This window comes from Scleropages formosus, chromosome 2 (assembly GCF_900964775.1).
Source record: "Scleropages formosus chromosome 2, fSclFor1.1, whole genome shotgun sequence".
NCBI lineage: Eukaryota > Metazoa > Chordata > Actinopteri > Osteoglossiformes > Osteoglossidae > Scleropages > Scleropages formosus.
This window is the reverse complement of record NC_041807.1, coordinates 20,562,729-20,585,042: the sequence shown is the minus strand read 5'-3', so window position 1 is coordinate 20,585,042 and position 22,314 is coordinate 20,562,729. Positions and strand designations below refer to the sequence as shown.

Below are 22,314 nucleotides of genomic sequence, written 5' to 3'. Positions count from 1 at the left end.
ACTTTCATTAGGAGCAGAAGAGCTCCAGTCATAACGTTCATCTCAGCTGGTATCTAAGGACAACAGGGGACGTCATCGAAGAGGTGCGCTATGAATAGCCCACAGGTACGGCTGAAGACGCCTTTCAGGTTCCTCTGTATTCATACACCTTGGATATGAATCTGCTGTCAGATGGGAAAATAAATTTGTGTGGTTACACTTACTGATCCCGGCTGGAAAAACTCCTGCTGCTCTGCCTTTCTCACTGTTCAGGCTGCAACGGATGATTATGAAAATATAATTTGTTCATTTTTTCATAACTCCGCCATGGACAGTCCTAAGCCCGACTTGTACATTTTGACCTTGTACATTTATTCACTTAGCAGACGCTTTACTCCAAAGCGACTTAACACTACATAGTATCCATTGTATCAGCCCACACACCTTATTCACCAAGGTGACTTACACTGCTAGATACACTACTTACTAGGGGTCACTCATCCATACATCAGTGGAACACACTCCCTCTGTGTCACTCACACACTATGGGGAACCTGAACAGCATGTCTTGGACTGTGTGAGGAAACCAGAGCACGCAGAGGAAACCCACACAGACACGGGGAGAACATGCAAACTCCACACAGACTGAGCAGGGATCAAACCCACGTTCTCTCACACCACCCGGGTGCTGTGAGACAGCAGTGCTATTCGCTGTGCTACCGTGCTTCCCATGACTGAGAAAGGAGGAGGGTTAGGTTTGGGGTTAGCTACCCCACACCATAAAAACCTTGCCAGCTACAAAAACACCAAAAAGGACACTTCATGACATCTCAGCTCCTAGGGAGGCCTGGAGAACCCTTGTTGGCAGCGTATGCCTTCCACTCCTCCTGGGGCATAAGAAGAATTTATTCATGGTTTAATAACTCTCAAAATGTCCATCTCATCCTGGATGGATTTCCCCTCCCCAACGATTAGACTGTGCAAACATGTTTTCTTTGGCAGAAATTTAGTGGCCAAGACATTTTTATGAAAACGTTGCAATGTAATGCAATGAGTGCAATTAACGTAATGAACTGCAATGTAATTAATGTAACGACCCTTTATTTCATTACAACCAGCAAGCGAGTTTAAAACGCATTTATTACAACCGCAAAATCCCACAACTCCTTTCGATATTGCCATAAATAGGCCATATCCAGGCTCCAGGTTCAGTTCTGCTGGGCCCTCTCTTTAAGGTATCGCACTTTAAAGTTACTGTATAAATATTTGTTGAAAAACAGACAATTACAGACTTTCTCCGGAAGCCTGCGACATCCTCCAATGCCTGCGTCGACATAAAAGGAGGTTGCGATAAACTGCAGCGCTGAGCCACTGATCTCTAAAGCACTGCTCTGGGAAATGGCCATTGTTCACACGGACCAGCTTTTCTCTGACCGACCAGCACTCGGCAGCAGTTCAGCAGGTCAGAGATCAGCTTTCAGACACGCTCCATCTTGGAGCGAACTCTGAGCACGCCTGAAATTGTGTGTGTTCATCCTTTCAAATTCCTCCCAGAAGAATATCTCTGTGCAGTGCTAGCAGCCCCATGTCCCCCGAAAGGGATATGTTTGGATGGGCAGCAGAGAGCCCGTTAGGTCACATCAGTACCCAGCATGCAACGGGTTCACGAACAGAAGTCTTTGTACGCCTGTCCGCGAGCTCGCATCCAGGTCTTTGGGGGCTGTGTAATCAGCTTCGGATGGATTATAAAGCCTTGCAGAAAAACATCACACTCCAAATAATACAAACTGGGATCAAACCAGATGTATTCATTAAGCATTAGTTTGGCAAGGAGAAAACGAAGTGAAGAATTACTGCGGAAGCGGTATTGCGGTAGCCGTGTCCTGCTGAACGTTGCGGCTGGTTCTGCCGAGAGAGAGAGCATGAAAAACAAAGCAAATTAAACAGAGTCCTTTCAGAAATGACGGATGAATAATGGAATTAATTCCCTCTCGGCGAGAGTCACAATCGGCACAGATTCAAACGAGAAGTGCGATTAATCCATCTGACATGTCAAGCTGTCAAAGTGACGCATAAGGGACGAGTCACAGATCCGGATCGACGGCCGCCCCTTTCGCATTGGGATGGCAGCTGGCTGTTAACATAATAAGAGAAGCTGCAAAGTGGCTGTAATCAATCGCCGACATTATCATACCTTCAATTAGTGACAGAAAGTGGCGGGGACCACTTTTGCCCGGTTGGCCCTTTCCGTGGAAAGAGACAAAGCACCTCCTCAGCGCCAAACACCGAAATTGGGCAACTGAGAGTGCAGTGAGAACTTTAAGGTCTTTGTCTTTCATTTCTTAACCTCAAACAATCAAGAGGAGTGGAAAGTACACAAAGAAGTCCCGAAACCTGTTATTCTTGTCAGATCGCAATGACAGAAAATGCACCATTAATGGACTGTGAAAGAATATATTGGGGGGACATGTTTGCACACTGATAAACTGTTAATGCTACTGAAGTGGTGGAAGAACAGGAGTCTTGATGATTTCCCCTTCAGTGTCAAGTGTCCTGCATGGCCCTCTGAAGGTGGAGCCTGGCGAAGACACGGACAGAACACAAAAAACTAAGATGACTTGACTTGCCTCAAAGTAGCTCCGCACAGCATTGCAGAAGGCCTCGTCCGCCGCAATCTGGGTCTCGCCACACAGGAAGGCCTGGAAGCGCTCCTTCACTGCTTGCAACTGCTGCCGGTTCAGCTGGAGGGTTGAAGAGGGGAAGAAGAGGGAGTTCCATAAGACGAATGCAAAGCTCAGGAAGGTGGGAAGAGAAGCCCCCAAAGAGATCCACATCTCAGCAGTGGCTGCAGCCAGTACACACATCTAGAGGAAGGGATGGATAACATCTACACTGCAGCCTCAAACCTTTGTCACTTATTCTAGCAGCACAACCACTTTCCACAGGATAGGAGCCATGATTCGTCACTTTTAAATTATTACACCGATTGACCACAACATTAAAACCATCTGCTTAACATTGTGTAGGTCCCCCTCGTGCCGCCAAAACACCTCTGACACATCCAGGCATGGACTCCACAAGACCTCTGAAGGTGTCCTGCGGTAACTGGCACCAAGACATTAGCAGCAGATCCTTTAAGTCCTGTAAGTTGCAAGGTGGGGCCTCTATGGATCGGACTTGCTTTTCCAGCACATCCCACAAATGCTCGATCGGATTGAGATCTAGGAATTTGGAGGCCAAGTCAACACCTTGAACTCTCTGTCATGTTCCTCAAACCATTCCTCAACAATTTTTGCAATGTGACAGAGCCACTGCCATTGGGCAATACTGTTGCCGTGAAGGGGTGTACAGGGTCTGCAACGATCTTTCGGTAGGTGGTACATGTCAAAGTAACATCCATATGAATGCCAGACCCAAGGTTTCCCAGCAGAACATCGCCCAGAGCATCACGCTACCTCTGCCGGCTTGCCTTCTTCCCATAGGGCATCCTGCTGCCATCTCTCTCCCAGGTAAACAAAACACACACACCCGACCGTTCACATGATCTAAAAGAAAATGTGATTCATCAGACCAGGCCACCTTCTTCCATTGCTCCATGGTCCAGTTCTGATGTTCATGTGTCCATTGCAGGCGCTTTCGGCAGCGGACAGGGGGCAGCGTGGGCACTCTGACCGGTCTGTGGCTACATAGCCCCATAAGCAACAAGCTGCGCTGTGTGTTCTGACACCTTTCTATCATGGCCAGCACAACCATTTTCAGCAATTTGTGCTACAGTAGCTCCAGATGAGCTAGCCTTCGCTCCCCACGCACATCAATAAGCCTTGAGCATCTATGACCCTGTCGCCAGTTCACTGGTTGTCCTTCCTTGGAACACTTTTGGTAGATACTAACAACTGCATACCAGGAACGCCCCACAAGACCTGCCGTTCAGGAGATTCTCTGACCCAGTCGTCTAGCCATCACAATTTGCCCCTTGTCGAAGTTGCTCAGATCCTTATGCCATTGTAACAACATAATCAATGTTATTCACTTCACCCGTCAGTGGTTTTAATGTTGTGGCTGATCGGTGTAGGCAAAACACGTATACAACATATTGAAGAGACTGAACAGCAAGAAGGTCCATTCCTTCTTAATGAGTTTGGCCATCATTAAATCTTTGCAAACTATGCAGGGTAGTACATTAATTTTAATGTACTATATTACCATTATGTAATAGCACTACTATATAGAGGTATATACTAGAGTAACCTTACACTTATGTAGTGTAATACAGTAGTAATTTATACAATATTTCAAATTATTGCAGAACAGTATGTAATTATACATCCTAGTGTTAATCATACTCATAAAACTGCCAGCATACATACTGGATGTTAAATAACCATCTCCAGGTATTCTAGAGAAGTTCGGATATTGTCGTCATATTTTGTTTTTCATTGCCATCTGGTAGGAACAACTTACGTTTCCATCAACTGACATCCTAGAAGCCCCTACATTACATTAACGATGCGTTTATACGCAAGAAAAGCGGCATCTCGAGTACTTTAGAGGAGCCGAAAGCACGAAGTCATTTTCTAAATTAAATTTCAATTACAGGATCCGTCTTATACTAAGGGAACACACCTATTTTGTACGTGCTTAAAGTGTCATTTCAACAATAGCCTAATTGTACAGCTTGTGTCAGTGCACGGCTTACGGAATAACTCATAATCATTCAGTCACTGCAGCGAAAGACCCTCGAGTTCCGCTGGAGTCTAACGACACAAACACACTTCTTGACGGACAGGACTAACTGTTGAGGAACTAATTAAACGTCCATAAACCCCACGGCACACAAAAGCTTGTCCTGCAGACATAAATGACTCCGAGTCCCTGACACACGCAGGGAGCGTAGAAAAAGCTCCGACTTGCTGCGAACCACAAGTTCGAAGTCTTCATTAGTTCGAGATCGAGGGTGAATGCAATTTGTCAGTAGCAGGAAAATAACATAATGGGCTCTAAGTACCTTTTTGAAAGTCCCTTGGCTCTGTAATTTAGCCTTAAAAGTGAAAAATTGTCAGAAACCGATTGCGCAAGTAACAACTGCAACGTCTAGTAACCTAAGATTCCGAGGGGGGAAAAGAACCCTCTTTAAACCATTATAAAACAAATCAACTCTGGCTAACTGTCCGACAGCCTAATGAACAGAATCCTTCCGAGTGGTCGAGAACGCGCGGGGGGTTCTCTTGAGGGAACGGCACAAGCACTACGTACGACAGCTGCCGCGTTCCGCCGGCATCATCATAGCCCAACTGTGGGAGGAACACAGCGCAGTGGCACCGTCTTGCTCCAACTCCCTCTCACACACACGCAACTGACTTGGAGCCACTTGGACAAGCGTGAGGCCTCGGGGTAAAGTGGATCGATAAAAGCCACGAGGTCGCAAGCAACTCCCTGCCTCCCGCTCGCTCTTCTCTGCTCCTGCATCGTAATCACTCATTAGGGTAAATTTCCACACCGTGACGGAAATGCAGAGAGGGCAGCTGACCAGTTGCCGCCGGGATGCTGGACACAACTGGTCACTTCCCTGGTGTTGCGTACAGACCCCAGTGTTTATGGTGTTGTGCACGAGAAACACTCCTTGAGCACCAAAGACTTTTACCTTCTAGAAGGAAGAGCTTTTACCAGATGGCGAGCGGCGGGATTCCCGTATTGCTCAGTTTTACCTGTCCGATTCTTATTTATACCTAACCCCTCAAAGGAAACCTGTATCGCAACAACACATCATAATTTATTCCTTCGCTGAACCGTGGGGAAAATTCTCCTGTCAAAGGCAGCTTCGAACGGTTGCGCCACACAGCCCCCGTTTTAATTCATCCATCTCCTCCAAACAGACGAAAATCGAAACCGGCAATGAAAACGCAGACACTTCGGGATGACGTCCGTTTACTAAATCACATTCACGCGCGTCTACGTAGTCTGCCTTGCGTGTTTTCCCGTTAGTTTCCCTTTCTTGTTTGCGCAGCGCACACGGAACGCACGCTTAAGTCACGTGCGGCTTTTTCTGCAGGGTGACGCCAGAGCAAGGTGCCAGTCAAGAGCCTCACCTCCTCCCGCCATGTCCTTCGAGAGCCGTGAAAAGTGTCGAACGTACCAAAACGCCGGACGGACAGCCCGCTCTGGAGATTTTACCAAACGTCCGTTTGCGGTCAGCGGCAAAAGCGCGAACGGGACTTCCACGCAGAAGAGGGAGGGAGGTCAGACGCGGGGGTGTGCAGAGGTCAGAGGGTCCTGCTCTCCCCTTTTGAGCTCTGCAGACTCAGAGACTTCTGAGACATTGCATCTCAGAGGATTGCCATAGCAACATCAGCCATCGCGTGTCAGTTTCCCTAGCCAGGATTCCTGCCGTCGCAACCATCAAGCGAGGTTTTGTTCTCCCTTCAGCCCCAAACGGGTCACGGTGGGACAGCACTACTGCAAAGGTGTAGCAAGTCCTTCTGCTGCAATGACCGCCCAGGAGCACTCATTTCCAAAGCTACTGCGCATGCAAAACGCAGAACGTTTTCCCAATAATGACGCGGAGCAGCACACGCTCCACCTTGCAGCGAAATCCAGCGCCGGCCTCGCTACCAAACCGATGGATCATCAAGTGACAATCACTGCCTCTCCATTTCTCCATAGGCAACGCTGGACCGTGCTACACCGCTACCTTCTTTGCGAGTTGAAGCAGCCAAGCGGTTTTCTGACAAGAAAGGCGGCCGAGGCGCTCGGACATTGTTATTATTGCCCGGATGGCCTTCAGAAGGATCTCGGCGAATGGCCCACTTGAAGGAACTAGTGAAGAGGAGAGACGTTTTGAGAAAGTATTGCCATTATCTTCCTCCTTTCTAGAGTGGACAATAACACAGTTGTGTTTTACCAGAGAACAAAACGTCTGGACTGCTTGCAGTGCGGGACAGCAGAGACGGTTCATTGTTTGGAGCCACTGGACCCGGGTGAAGGGTCAGAGGTCAGACTAACCCGGCAGTTGCTGCAGGAGAAGCGCAGACACGAGAGGAAAGCGAAAACGAGGGGGAGAGAGAACGAATGAGTGTGAAAGAAAAATAAGAAAAATGAGGGAGGGACCGAGAATGAGGCTGAGAAAGAAAAACAAGTTGTATTATATTAAACTCAGGAAAAAAGGTATCTAATGTTAGTTTCACCTGTTCTGTTCACATAAAAATTAGATATGTCCATAACAGTCTATAGGGGGTGCAGTGGCACAGCTGGGTCGGCTGGGTCCTGCTCTCCGGTGGGTCCGGGGTTCGAGTCCCGCTTGGGGCGCCTTGCGATGGACCGGCGTCCCATCCTGGGTGCGTCCCCTCCCCCTTCAGCCTTATGCCGTGTGTTGCCGGGTTAGGCTCCGGTTCCCCGCGACCCCGTCTGGGACAAGTGGTTTCAGACAATGTGTGTGTGTGCGCATTTAATAGTTTAAATTAAAAATTGCAGCTTCAACAATAATACCACACTCCTTTTCTTAGAACATACATAATTTTAGAGTAAACAAACTACACTGATGCCCTTTTAAAATGCTGCACATCAGTTTGTCTGTAGCAGGAGTTTCTGCAGTAAAATGTCAACTTTTATTAAAGTATGATAAAAAAAAATAATCTTGAAGAAAAAAAAACTGTCAAAGCTCTATTAATAGATGAGCAACCATCAGCCTGCCACTGTTTACGAACGCAATAAAAATATTACGGCGCTTTATGACGAGCTGCCGAATGCTAATAAAATATATGCAAATTGTTCTAAGATACGGATCTGTTCCGTACGAAAACGTCTGGAGCGAGACGGAAAACGGAAAAATTCGTCCCGTCAAACGCAGAGCGCTCGTACAAAACGCGAAATAGGACGCAGAGCTTTGCTGATGTTCGGAGAAGTTAAGCGTTTTCTTGAACATATTTCTCTTCTGCCGTTCGTACGCACCCAAGACTTTTGTGACACATCCGTATTGCTGCAGCGCGTAACGTTACTCGCGGTACACGGGTCCGGTGGCGGAGGGCGTATTTTGCGTCACCTTCCTCCGGGTCCGTTTCCTGCCTTTGTTTAACTCCATGTGGGCGTCGAGTCCGGCAGCGGAGTTCCTTTTCTCCCGCTTGATTTGGCCGCAGAACCGAGGCCCAGAGTTCCTCTTTCCTGTCTGCGGAGGGCCGGCACTAAGGCTTCCGGTGGCCCGAGGCAAGAATTACTCCGACACCCCTTAGACCCCTATCTCTATATTAATAAAGGTACACATACAGTACATATACAGTATATGACCAAAAGTATTTTTCAAAAGCTATAGATACAGGTCTTGAGGAAGGGAAAATAAAAGAACAGAAATTTTTATTTAATTACGATGACACATATGCAAACATCATCCCTGCGCTGAACAAATATTTACATCTTAACGACTGAAAAAGAATCCGAGAAGGAAACTTTCAAGACTTGGAATTTGAAGGGAGCAAATAGATAAACGCACTATTTATTGCGTAGACTGAGTTCGTTCCATAGAAAATGTCATGAACGATAATGCGACGTTATGTCACATGATGCTTGACACACACATTCAATATTTATACGTGGAGGCAGATTTTCTAACGAAACTGAATATCAAGCAAGGTTTGTGTGTGTGTTTTTTTTAAATTTGAATTGTCAAACTTAGTAGCAAAATTTGCCCTCTCCTCCAAAACTTCAGCACCTCTAGGCGATTATCTTGGTTTGCACAGTTACAAAACCAGCCCCGTGTCAACAAGCGACGCCACGGCCACAGATCTCGGCGTGAGGCAGGATGAGCAGGAGAGCAGCGGAGATGACGCGGATACACGCACGTTTTCGCACTCCGACTTCCATGAAACGGAATCTGTGGTCTGGGAAGCCGCCAGACAATACGTAAACTCCACGGAACATCTAACACCTTGACTACGGATGAGAGAAACTGTGATAAGGTGAAGCAACAGTCCTACTGGGAGAACATATTGGAGAGTGTGGATGACAGAAAGTGCCACATTAAGGCACAAACCTGCTACACACACACAGTGACTGTCTTGTTCAACGAGTTCTTCACACACACACACACACACACACACACACACACTCTGACTGAAACCACTTGTCCCCAGCGGGGTCGCAGCGAGCCGGAGCCTAACCCTGCAACACAGGGCATCGGGCTGGAGGGGGAGGGGACACACCCAGGACGGGATGCCAGTCCATCGCAAGGCACCCCTAGCAGGACTCGAAATTCAGACCCACCCAAGAGCAGGACCCAGTCCAATCCGCTGTCCCACCGTGCCCCCTGCCTCAAGTTCTTGCAAAGCTTAAAATTGCAGAGCCAGTGGGAATTCTTCCGAAAGATCAGCCAGCCGTTTAGCCCACCAAGGGTATTTACGCCCAGCTGAAGGTCGGTGTCACAAGCAACCGATGGACCGTGCGTAACCAATACGGAGAGGTTTGCCCTTTGAACATTCAAACTCTTCGCCATTTGACCAAAGACGCTCATTTTCGTGAATTACGCAGGATCAAGGACCCCCGCGGTCTGAATGACGGACAGGATTTACAGGGTTTCTTGGGTGAAAATAAAGAACAATGACGGTGAAAAGTTTCAACCCAGAGGGAGGCAGAAAAACAGCCTCGAAACAAAGAACGAGACTCAATCCGTGAGTAAATTGGTATTGCCATTATTATTCTTTATTAATAAACAGCTGGCACCTTGGTCCAAACGTACTCGCAAGTATCCGTCCATCCAACATACAGGGACAATATGACACACAAACACACGAGGAAATCCACGTAAACACAGAGAGGACACGCGAACTCCACGCAGACTGAGTGGAGGATCAAATCTATGGTGGAATCGCTGGGTACCTGGGCACCATGTGTGCAGAAAACCCTTGACCAGCCTGCACATCAAATCCACGCATCACGCCGTCAGCTAATGTCAAGCGAACGTTGGCAATGAGTCTGCAACCGCAGTCATAAGACAAATTCGCCGACTCGCTGTTACGAGAAGGACCCCGTGTGCTTCGTCTCTCTCATAAATCTCCTCCTTTCTCACCGGACCTCTTCAGCGTGTTTGTGCCGTAAACATCCGAGCCACGTCACTTCCCAACTGAAAGTGAGCAGAATGTCATTTCATCCACTTGAGAAGATTCTGGTCCCTGTTAAATTTCAATTATTTATGGCACGAAGGTAAAGTCAAGCAGCCACGGTTCGGGTGTGATTGGTACTTCGATGTTAGGGAGGTGCCATCGCAGCAGACGGAGAAGTCGTGGCTCTCGCTGGCGAACGGACCCCTGCGGTCCTTCCGGAACGGGTTCCTCGCCAGCCTTCGCTTCGCCAAACAATCTGCAGTTGCGTGCAGTCGTCCGGGAATTTTTAACGGAGGCTTGGAAACCATCGCAAACACCTTGACGTGAACGATTCCTACGTTTCCAGTGGTCCTCTGCTTGTAGCGCGTGTTCGCGGACTCGGCGATACCCAGATCAATATCGCGGGGGGTCGGGGAGGCTGCACCTCAGGGTATTCCCTACCTGAGGGTGAAGAGAGTTCCTATCCATAATGCGGTGCTGCTAGGGCAATCTCCTGCGCTCAGGTATAAAAGAAGTAGCTGTTTTACTGATTTTGGAAAGCCACGAAAGCCTGCGGAGATGTTTCTGACACCTTCTTCCCCCTATAGCTGTGAAGCTTTCAAATCCTATCAGAGAGCTAGGATGCTCTGGAGCCTTTCCCAGGAGAAAAAGGCACGTCAGGGTCAAGAATCCAGATGGGACCCGAGACCCACTCCAATCACGCAACCCGGGAGCCGGGAAGCACCGGCACTACCTGCTGCACCGCTGTGCGACAACAGTCAAAGTTGTTTATTCATCCTATGCAGATTTGTATGCACATGCAGAACTAACAAGCCTTAAAACAAGCCCCGCAGCTCCACACCCTCCAAATGCAAGTACGCTGTCTGGCTCCTTTGCCTTACCCAGTTCGAGCAAACAAACAGCCCTAATGCACCCCTGCCAGACAAAGGCTTCCTCAAACAAAGGGTGAAGAGCACAAGAGCTTCCTCAACGCCTTACTCTTTCTTGCTCTCATTGTTTCCCGGGAGCACAAGGGGAAAAAGAAGAACCGCGCACATACCTGAAATAGCTCTGAGGTTTTATTTTTATGTATTAAATACATTTCTGGACTTGTCCCCCCATCATCAGAGATGGCACCTCATTGGCACACCACCATCTCTCACCCACAGGCTGCAACGCATTGGAACAAAGCTCTAGATTTCTTTTCTAAGGCAACGTAACGGCAGTAAGGTTGTTCGAGTATCCACAAACGATAGTAAGATGAGGAACATTATACATGTTTACGGAATGAATTGATCAAAAAAACAAAAACTTTGTAGATGTTGTCCTTTGTGACACAGGGGGCATTTTAATTATTTAAATTAACTAGTTTTTGAAGTTAATTCAAGTTGTACATCGCACTGGAGAAAAGCAGCTGCCAAAAGTAAATTATGCATCATCATAAAAATTATAAAAAGCATTTGTGATTTTTTTTTTTTTAATCCAAGACTGTCATAGAACCCCTCCAGCAAATAAACCAAAGTACCTCCATATTATCAAGCTTTTAGTGTAGATAATAAAGCTGAAAGTGACAAGAAGCTAACAAACACTGCATGTGCTTATGGGAGGTTCATCTGGATTGATTAGGTCCTGGAAATTGCATTTTTTTAAAATATTCAGTAATTTTAAATTAGCTTCAGTGATGTGTGAGGTAAAAAAAAAAATTAAGTTTCTCACCAGTATTAATTATACTGCAGATTTGTACAAGGTTTTTACAAAATCTAACCAGCAAACACACACACACACACACACACACACACACACACACACACACACACACTTTCTGAACTGCTTGTCCCATACGGGGTCGCGGGGAACCGGAGCCTAACCCGGCAACTAAGGGCGTAAGGCCGGAGGGGACACGCCCAGGACGGGACGTCAGTCCGTCACAAGGCACCCCCAGCGGGACTCGAACCCCAGACCCACCGGAGAGCAGGACCCGGTCCAACCCACTGCGCCCCCCTACCAGCAAATACACTGTTTTGTATTATTAGGTCTTTCATTGATTGGGACTTATTGGCAAGAGGGACTTTGGATTGATTAATTAAGTTATGAAGGGATTTCTTGCACGAATCGCACTGGAAAGTTGAGGAGACGGTGTACAATGAAACCCAGAAATTATTCACTCAGACACAGGAAGCCTTCCTCCTGCTCCCCATCTCCTGCCCTGCAGTCTTCTGACCAGCTGGCTCTTTAAACATCCTTTACTGTCCCGCCACCGGGGACAGCTTGTCCTTATTACCGGATAAGTGTGCTCACGGTGCTGGTATTACGAAGTCATCGGTGAAGTCCTTCCTTCAGCTCGCAATCATCACAACACAAGCGAGAACATCAGCTGGTGCAGTGGCCAGCTGTCATGAGTAAAAATAGTGGTTTGTGTCAATATTTCAAACAGCTCATGCAATTATTCTGCTGCTCCGAAAGGCTGCGGTAATGTTCAGTGCGGCAGCTGAAGAAGATAAACAAAGTCCTAGTCCAGCATGACCTTCCCCGACTGATAATTCAGTTTGAAACACACGGGTTTGAAGGAGAACACACCGAAAAGGGAATCGAAGGACTAATTTAGTTCAGCGCACCTTAGTGAAATAAGATCCTGGGCCTTTTTGTGGAGAGTACCTTAACACTGGGAAGGAAGGTGTGTTTTTCAATGAAAAGAAACGTTTAGCACTGAACTCGCTGTGATGCTAAAGAGTCGTACAAAGACCATCTTCTACCGTTTAGAAAAGGCCAAAAATAAGCAGCACAGCAAGTAGCGATGCTGTCTCACAGCGCCTGGGTGGTACGAGAGGGACGTGGGTTCGATCCCCACTCAGTCAGTGTGGAGTTTGCATGTTCTTCCCATGTCTGTGTGGGTTTCCTCTGGGTGCTCTGGTTTCCTCCCACAGTCCAAAGACATGCTGTTCAGGTTCCCCCATAGTGTGTGAGTGACAGAGAGAGTGTGTGTGTTCCATGGATGTATGGATGAGTGACCCATTGTAAGTAGTGTATCTAGCAGTGTAAGTCACTGCGGTGAATAAGGTGTGTGGGCTGATAACACTACACAGAGTTCACTGGAAGTTGCTTTGGAGAAAAGTGTCTGCTAAACAAAAATAAATGTAAAGGAGCCCTCATATTGTTTCACACAACAGCGGAAATAAGCTCCACCAATCCAAGAAGAGATCCTTCGGCGACATTCGTCCAGGCATCGCCAGCGAAAAAGCACCCTGCGGTCCTGCACCGCGCTCCTGACCAAAGGGACAAAGCAGCAGCAAATAACAACCACCCCTTGGTATCGTGCACATCTACAATTTGTTTGACTAATGGCATCCAATCAGATTCAAGCAGCGGCTCATTAGTCAAACATGATCGGATGCCGTCGCTCTCCATGGAAACAAAGAAACGTCGCGAGTCCATGAATTCAACCCTGCCCTCAAGGCACTAACCGCATATTAATCCTTAACTCGTGAAGTTTAAGCTCTCCTTTAAAAACGCCTAACGCGTGATATTAAAGAGAGGCCGCTGAGGTCAGAACAATGTTATTATTACAGTAATTTCCTTTGCTTTCCCGCAATTTCCTCTTTCACATTGTGATTCAGACTTTACTCCTCGCATTTCTGCTGGAGGCAGTCGCTCTCGGTGTTCCCTCCAGGGACCCGGGCAGAATCGGCCTTCGGAAAAAGTAAATTTGGCTTTGTATTTGTGGGCAGACCGGTCCAAAATAAGCCGATATTAAATACATGTCATGGGCAGGTGTCATAGACGCCAGACCGTTCAAGCGCAAGGAAGTGCAGAGAAACGTCTCCTGTCAAATGCCATCAGGTGTCGTCGAGTGCGGCTGCCATAAAAGCACGGAAACGTTTCTCTGACGGATGACACGGTGCTCTCCAAAAATACTGCAGGTGTTTCTGATCATTACTGTACATCGCATTGTCATATAAACACTGCATCGTACCCAACCCGCCTCTTCAGCAAGATCACTGGTATAGTCTGTGTGATGATGGTGAAGTAATGACAGGAGATTGTGGAGTGGAGGGACCACCTTGGACTCGAAGGATCCAGGTGTGAATACCGCCTCCTGCTGTAGTGCCGTGATCAAGGTACTTACTCTGAATAAATACAGAAGAACCCTTCCTGTATAAATGGGTAAATCAGTGTAAGCTGCTGTGGAAAACATCAGATGATTCATGTCCACTGGGGTGGTGAAGGACAGCAGAGGAGGCCATCAGGGCGAAAGAAGGGGACTTTTCCACTAGCACTTTGAGAAGAAATGATCCCAGGGCTGGTGTGGATGGAAAGGCAGCGCTGTTTCTGTGGAGCACATGTCCTCTGAGAGGGAAACCAAAAGGGTCATGGGACAGCCATGATGCTACCGTCATGAAGAGCTCCATGTCCATTAAGACCATTCCTGAATCACCATATCTTCTTAGACCTTTGACTAACGGGGCCATCACAGCACACGTGTCGCTCAAGTCTTAGGAAGACCGAGCGCTGGCGTGCAAGGAAGCGGAGGAACGTTCCCTTAAACCGAACCTTCACCAACATCTCCCCAGCAGTCTGGGTTGGGAAACACCCGAGTGACAAAAATATCTCGTTATGTAAAAACAAAAATAATGACACGGTGCCAACGGATGAATTATCGGGAACATGGTGCGTGGGACACATTTCAAAGTAGCTTCAGTCAGCATCTAGGAGTGGGGAAATCCAAAAATAAGTGAAATCCGGGCTCAGGCAGCGAGTCCCCCACATTAAGAGGGGCAGCCGAGATTGCCACCACACTCTGGGTGGAGGAGGGAGTGGCACGTCGGGGTCTGAAGACAAAGGTGAGGACGGAGGGGGGAAAGGGGGGTTGGAGAGGCACATCACCCTCCAGTGAGGGGTTTCTGAGGATTTTTTGTTCCGCGCAACAGAAGCGCCTCATGATCTCTTTGCAGGACTGGGATTTCTCCAACCGGAGCAGGCCAGGTAAATGACGGTGAAAAAGTACTTTGTCCTAGTTATAGGGATCAAGATGTACTGCATTCACTGCAACCGTAATGGGGACACTTCACACATCCACAACACCACTAGGAAACATCTGTCTGCAAAAAGATTTCCGGTTTAAAACCACAGAGAAATGAGCCTCAACCCTTAACATCAAGTTGCTCCACTGGAGCGCGAAGACGAGAAGCTACCAGGACGTCAGCGTTCGGAAAAGGAGCGGTTGAGGGCTTCACGCTGTTAGGACACACGCCGTTAGGCTAACGACTCACTAGTTTCAGCCCAAAAGGACAGCAGACCACCTGAATGCAGAGCAGCTGGAGAAACATGGATTTGGGGGGATTAGCAGGAAAAAACTAAAACACTTCTTTGTTTGTTTGTTTTTGAAGGTCCATGTTTTCCACAAATTGAGAATAAACCGTAGCAGCAAGAACAGAGCTCAGAGGGTAAGGTGAATCACCCAGAACACCCTCTTGAATTCATTTACCGCATGTGTGTGTGTGTGTGTGTGTATAAATAGCCACACACCCTTCAGATGGACTGCATTAAATCCAGTGCGTAGCTCTTCACGGTCTGTGTGTGCGCGACTGATTTTCACTGAGCTCATTTATGACTCCTCAGTTGATGGTGCCACCTTGTTTTAAGGGGCTCTCAAGGTTTGTGGACACACACACACACACACACACACACACACACACACACACACACACACACACACGAGTTTTCCATAGGTATATCTCCCAGGCTCTTGGAGTTCAGGCAAACATTGTTATCCTATGATCTTCAGAGCTTGGGAGCAAAAAAAGGCATTTTTTTGTGTGTGGGAGGCTTCTATATAATAGACACACACATATTAAACATTGTGTACAGTATGTGTGTGTTGCATACATACATACATAATCATGTATATACTCACAAATACACACAGGAAAACTATATGTACTTCATACAGTTACCTAAACCACAAGTTTATGCATATCGTCATTACAAATGGTTTAGGTTTGTTGAATATCATCTTTCACTGATTAATCATGGGCTATGTCCTCGCGCAATTTCGACTTCTTAGGGGCCGCGGAGCGTGACACGCACACGCACGCGCGGTCACCCGGAACGCGAGAACTGCGCTGATCGCGACCATCTGCGGGCACCAACTTGTTGGCACGAGCGCGCGCTCCCGCGCACTTGTCCACAGGTGAGGAGCCCCCCCACGCGGCACTTACCTTCTGCTGCCGCCGCGCCATGTCCGTGGGCTGCTTGGCGTTGAAGGGGTACGCGATGCACCTGAGCACGAACACGTACACCTGCAGGCGGCTCCTCCGCTCCTCCTCCTCCTGCTCCTGCTTCTCCTTCTGCTTCTCCTTCTGCAGCCGCTCCTCCACTTCCCTGCTGCTCTCGCGCCGCCGGGGGCTCGGGGCTCCGCTCGGGGCTCCGCACCTGGCCGCACCTGGGCGCTGCTCGTGCGCGCGATCGCGCCGCTCCGCCGGAGGAGCGGACGGAGCCCGGTGGGGGCCCCCCGCGGCGGGTACCTCGCGCCGCCCCTCGTCGCCCGACTCCTCGCTGGAGGACGGATCGAGCATGACGGACCCGCGGCGGAAACTTGGCTCGTCCTCGTGCGCGTCGCGAGAGGGGAACAGAGGGCTGCGTTCGCACCGCTAGCTCCAGTTGTATGTCAGTGTGTGTGTGTGCGTGTGTTTACCGCCCCCCTTCCTTCCCAAGTTTGAAACGGCACACTGGAAGGCGGAGTTTCCCCGCGCGCTGTCCCACCCCGAATCGGCGCGGAGGGGGCCGGGAACGCGCGCGACACGCCGCAGGTGGCTCACCTATGGAACCCGCTGCACTCAACACGTGGGCGGTGCCGCCCTCCTCGGCGCGCGGAAATCCGCGTCAGCGCTCGTGTCCCGTCCCGTCCCGTCCCGTCCCGTCCCGTCCCTCCGCTCCCCCCTGCTCTTGGGCTCAGCCGAACGTCTCACAGACAGGTAGTGAAGTGACAGACAGGTAGGAAACGCAGAAACTGCTGGAAAGTGGAGCGCAAGAGCAGCACGTGACGCTGAGAGGACCTTGGACATGTACTTCGAAGTGGACCACTTCAGCAGTGCTCCACACTTGTGCTGAAAAAACACTTGAGATCGTGGTTCACTCTGATAATGAAGGGAAGTACAAGCAAGGGACTGAGCTAATAACACACACACACACACACACACACACACACACACACACACACACACACACACACACACACACTTTCTGAAACTGCTTGTCCTAAGTAGGGTCGGGCAAACCAGAGCCTAACCCGGCAACATAGGGCATAAGGCTGGAGGGGGAGGGGACACAGCCAGGATGGGACGCCAGTCTGTCGCAGGGCACCCCAAGCGGGACTCGAACCCCATGAGAGAGCAGGAGCCGGTCAAACCCGCTGTGCCACCGCGCCCCCCTGAACTAATAATAGTCCAAGTAATAACGGCCCTTATAATAACCCTGATTATAGCCCTGATAACGGCCACACAGTTGTTACATGTATTTGTTATACAAGCACCTGGGCACCTGCACCTTGTCACTCATGTGATTTCGGTCTAAAATTACCTTGTTTTTTGTCATAAATTTTTAAATGAAAGTTACTAGAAAGTGCTACATGATAAATTGTAACCTTTTGACCCTGATCCCTCGTTCTGTGTATGGGGATATACACCGAACATCTGTATTAAAACCGCTGACAGTTGAAGTGAATAACATTGATTATCTCATTACAATGATACCTGTCAAGGGGTGGGATATATTAGGCAGCAAGTGAACAGTCGCTTCTTTAATTTAATGTGTTGGAAGCAGAAAAAATGGGCAAGCGTAAGGATCTGAGCCACTTTGACAAGGGCCAAGTTGTGATGGCTAGACAACTGGGTCTGAGCATCTCAAAAACAACGGGTCTTGTGGGGTGTTCCTGGTATCCAGTGATTAGTACTTACCAAAAGTGGTCCAAGGAAAGACAACTGGTGAACTGGCAACAGGGTCATGGACACCCGAGACTCATTGATGTGCGTAGGGAGTGAAGGCTAGCTCATCTGGTCTGATCCCACGGAAGAGCTACTGTAGCACAAATTGCTGAAAATCTTAATGCTGACCGTGATAGAAAGGTGTCGGAACACACAGCGCATCGCAGCTTGCCGCGTATGGGGCCGCGTAGCCGCAGACCGGTCGGAGTGCCCGTGCTGACCCCCGTCGACCGCCGAAAGCGCCTACAATGGGTACGTGAGCATCAGAACTGGACCGTGGAGCGATGGAAGAAGGTGGCCTGGTCTGATGAATCACATTTTCTTTTAGATCATGTGAACGGTCGGGTGTGTGTGTTTTGTTTACCTGGGAGAGAGATGGCAGCAGGATGCCCTATGGGAAGAAGGCAAGCCGGCAGAGGTAGCGTGATGCTCTGGGCGATGTTCTGCTGGGAAACCTTGGGTCTGGCATTCATATGGATGTTACTTTGACATGTACCACCTACCGAAAGATCGTTGCAGACCCTGTACACCCCTTCACGGCAACAGTATTGCCCGACGGCAGTGGCTCTGCCACATTGCAAAAATTGTTGAGGAATGGTTTGAGGAATATGACAAAGAGTTCAAGGTGTTGACTTGGCCTCCAGATTCCCAGATCTCAATGAGATCGAGCATCTGTGGGACGTGCTGGAAAAACAAGCCCGATCCATGGAGACCCCACCTCGCAACTTACAGGACTTAAAGGATCTGCTGCTAATGTCTTGGTGCCAGTTACCGCAAGACACCTTCAGAGGAAGTCCATGTCTCAATGGGTCAGAGCTGTTTTGGCAGGGGGGCCTATATAATATTAGGCAAGTGGTTTTAATGTTTTGGCTGATCAGTGTATTTGCTTTTTGTAGGTGTTCTGTCTGATGTTTTGACCCTGTGCTGTGCATAAAACCGCTGACAAAATGTTTTAAATTTATTTTCCCTATAAGCGGTTTACATTGAACAAATAATTATAATTATATCATTTAAATCTCCTCAACCCACATGGGACTAATAAAGTAAAACACAGCTCTTAAGTTGTATAGTTAGATGTTTAAATATTTTTACTGCTGCGGATACCGTGATTTCACAAGAATCTGCAGCTTGTGTGCAGGAAGAATATACTGTTGCAGGGCCCTTTTAAACAGTAATGACATGTTCTCGCAAATATGAACGAGCTTCCAGTTGCATAAATTTCTTTCTATGAGCGATATTCAGGAATCTGGTTGTTGTATCTCCTTAAACATAGTTTACTGCAGAGACAAATTTTATGTAAAGACTGGTGGGGTGAAGTGATGGTTGTACCTGAGCCGCGATGTCATTTCCGTTGCATTTTATTTTTTGGTATTCATACTAGATTTTCCATAACCAAAGATCTCGGGCCACTTTTGGGAGTGCACCTTTCCATGAGACAATAAAAGTGAGAAATTCTTTTTCTTTCTTTATTTCACATGCTCTGGATCAGAGGCGTCACACTTTTTCCCTGGTCCTCAAGCTCGGAAGGACAGACATGAAAGAAACTGTTGAAATAAATGAGATTTGCGGCTCAAAAGAAGGAAACCCTGTGTGAGAAGAAAGCAGGATCGCTGAGCGCCATGAGGAAAGTGACAGCGTTTCTTCTGTAATCCGCATCACCAGTCAATCAACATTTTGCCGCTCAGTAAGGTGTTGAGGACAAGTCTTTCCGGCGTGTTTCACCGGAGCGAGGCTGGTGTCACAATCCTCACAAGGTCATGAAGGGAAGTCGGCATCAACAAAGCGGGGAGAAGGAAACCCCCACAGACACGGGGAAAAGGCGCAAACTCCACGCAGACCGAGCCGGGTTCGAAGTCACGCCCAAACAGACCGGGTGCCGTGAAGCAGCAGTACCACCCGCTGCACCATTGTGCCGTCACCTCATTTTTCTGATTAAATTGTTACTGCTGAAATTAACGAATGAAATAACATCGATATTTATTATGTGTGGTGGAAGATGAGTTGGGACAGACAGCGCCCCAGAAATAAGTGATAATCACACACTCATAATCAATATTTACCTGCCTCTCAGTTCATATGGCTCTGTCCTTTAGTAACTTTGTTGTGTTGTGGCCCAAAGCAGGTTCAATAGTTCACGTTTTCCACACCTTACGGATATGGATGTTTGACTAGAGCAGTGTGGGTAAAGCTCCTTGCTACAGAAGATCACGCATGAGATTCTTACTTCTTCTTAAATCTTTACCCGATAACCCAGTTAGATTCCGCACACAATTCATGAAATAAAGATTCAGAGAAGAAATATGTAATAAAAACGCAGCAAAAGTTTGTGACATATTTAATGTGAAAGTAAAAATCAGTGTTCGTTCATTTAGCTGACGCTTTTCTCCAAAGCAAGTTACAATATTAAGGTTACAGTTATTACAAGCTTACAATTATTTACCCATTTATACAGCTGGGTAATTTTACTGGAGCAATTTAGGGTAAGTACCTTGCTCAAGGGTACTATAGCCAGAGGTGGGGATTAAACCTGCAACCTTTGGATCCAAAGGCAGCAGTTTTCCAGAAATGACACTAGGGCACCACATACCTAGAAGTTACCTTCTCTGGAGACTTCAGGGAAGTTCTCGCTCATCTGGGGGGGGCTTCAGTCGTGATTCCAAGGAAGGCCACGGAAAGAGGTCCAAAATCCGCAAGGACCTGGATGCGTGGGCGGAAACAGAGCAATGACAGCTAAGACTGTCACTGAAAAATCTGCCCATGACAGCAAAGGACGAGTTCACAGAGGAATCGGCAGCAAAGAACACACACACGCTTACGCAAACACAAACAATTTGCATTGGCTTTGTTATTTGAAAGCCCCAAAGAGGTGGGTCCTGATGGGCTGGTGTGTGCACTGTTCAGGCCTCCTCATTGCTCTGAAAGCCCTCTTATAATAAACACACACACACACACACACACACACACACACACACACTCACACACACCCTTTGGGATGAAACCTCCACTGGTAGTACTGATCTTACAAACACGGGCAGCTCGGGACATCGCCTGAAATATTCTGCCTTCATTGAATTACTCAGGAACACAAATCAGAGAGTCCAGAAACTTCATAAATGGTCACGTATTCTCGAGTCCCTGATTTGTTGTGTTCTGATGTAATTGAGAAACGTTGTAAATACACAGTAAAGGATAAAGAGCGGGTTCTGCTGTATCTGTCATTGGAAACAAAGGGAGGACTGTTAATGAAATAATATTCCTTCCATTACACTCAGTCACCATCATTGAGTGCATACTTGGTTCAGGGTCATGGTGGTCCAGCGCCTATCCCAGAAGCCCAGGGTTCAAGACTAAGCAGGGTACGCCCTGGACGGGGTGCCAGTCCACTGCAGAGCTCTTTCTATGACAGCTGAAGGCAAATTAGGAGAAATATTAAAATATTACTGTTCCTGTGATGATAGGGCCCCCAGGAGACACTCCTCCTGTGGCAGCATCAGGACGGAAAGTTCAGAATTAGTGGGACTTGCTGGCCCTGTGGAGGGCGTGGTGGCGCAGTGGGTTGGACCGGGTCCTGCTCTCCGGTGGGTCTGGGGTTCGAGTCCCACCTTGGGGTGCCTTGCGATGGACTGGCGTTCCGTCCTGGGTGTGTCCCCTCCCCCTCCAGCCTTACGACCTGTGTTGCCGGGTTAGGCTCGGGCTCCCTGCGACCCTGTAAGGGACAAGCAGTTCAGATGGTGTGTGTGTGCTGACCCTGTCAGGAGCACAGAGACTCCTCCCACATTTCTGTGTCCAGGGAGGAGGGGGTGACTGGTGGGTGAAACCAGTCCCAGTGTGGTTACTCGCAAGTGACCAGGGAGGCTGCAGGGCCTCTGTGTAGGACAGAAAGGATACAAATCACTTACGGGCACTTCTCCCCTCCCCTCACCTCCATCCCCAGGCCACTGAAAAGAAAACCTTGTGGTACTCTGGTTTCCGCTCAGCTATTGGGATGCGCTCAAGTTCTAAATGCGGTCCATGTAAACGCAAAGAGATATAACTCAAGCTAAAGTAGGGCTACTAAAGTCCTATTTTCATAACCCGGCGAGGCAAGTCTCGGGGACGACTGCACATCAGCGCTCTTCCGACAAACTCGTTTCATGTTCCCTCAAGAAGACGTGGATTAAAAAACGCAGCGCGATGATCCGAGCTTCCGGCTCAGGAGCCCGTGGTAACCCCCTCTGCAGGCCCGGGGGCCCGAGTGTCACTCGGCTGTCGGACAGAGGGCGCGAACTGGACTCTGCACAGTGAATGACACC

At 48.4% G+C, this 22,314-nt stretch overlaps 1 protein-coding gene across 2 annotated transcripts in view; it reads right to left on the bottom strand.

Annotated features, from left to right (window-relative positions):
• The window catches only part of LOC108931435 (calcium-dependent secretion activator 2-like), an 86,807-nt gene extending 70,119 nt beyond the window's left edge, over window positions 1-16,688 (bottom strand). For both annotated transcript variants that reach the window (XM_029246819.1, XM_029246815.1), the window contains exons 1-2: window positions 16,259-16,688; window positions 2,607-2,720 (exon numbers count right to left, since the gene is read on the bottom strand). In XM_029246819.1, coding sequence (XP_029102652.1) covers window positions 2,607-2,720; window positions 16,259-16,615 — 471 coding nt within the window. In that variant the 5' untranslated portion in view covers window positions 16,616-16,688. The remainder of the gene's footprint in view (window positions 1-2,606; window positions 2,721-16,258) is intronic.
• Window positions 16,689-22,314: the final 5,626 nt, after the last annotated feature.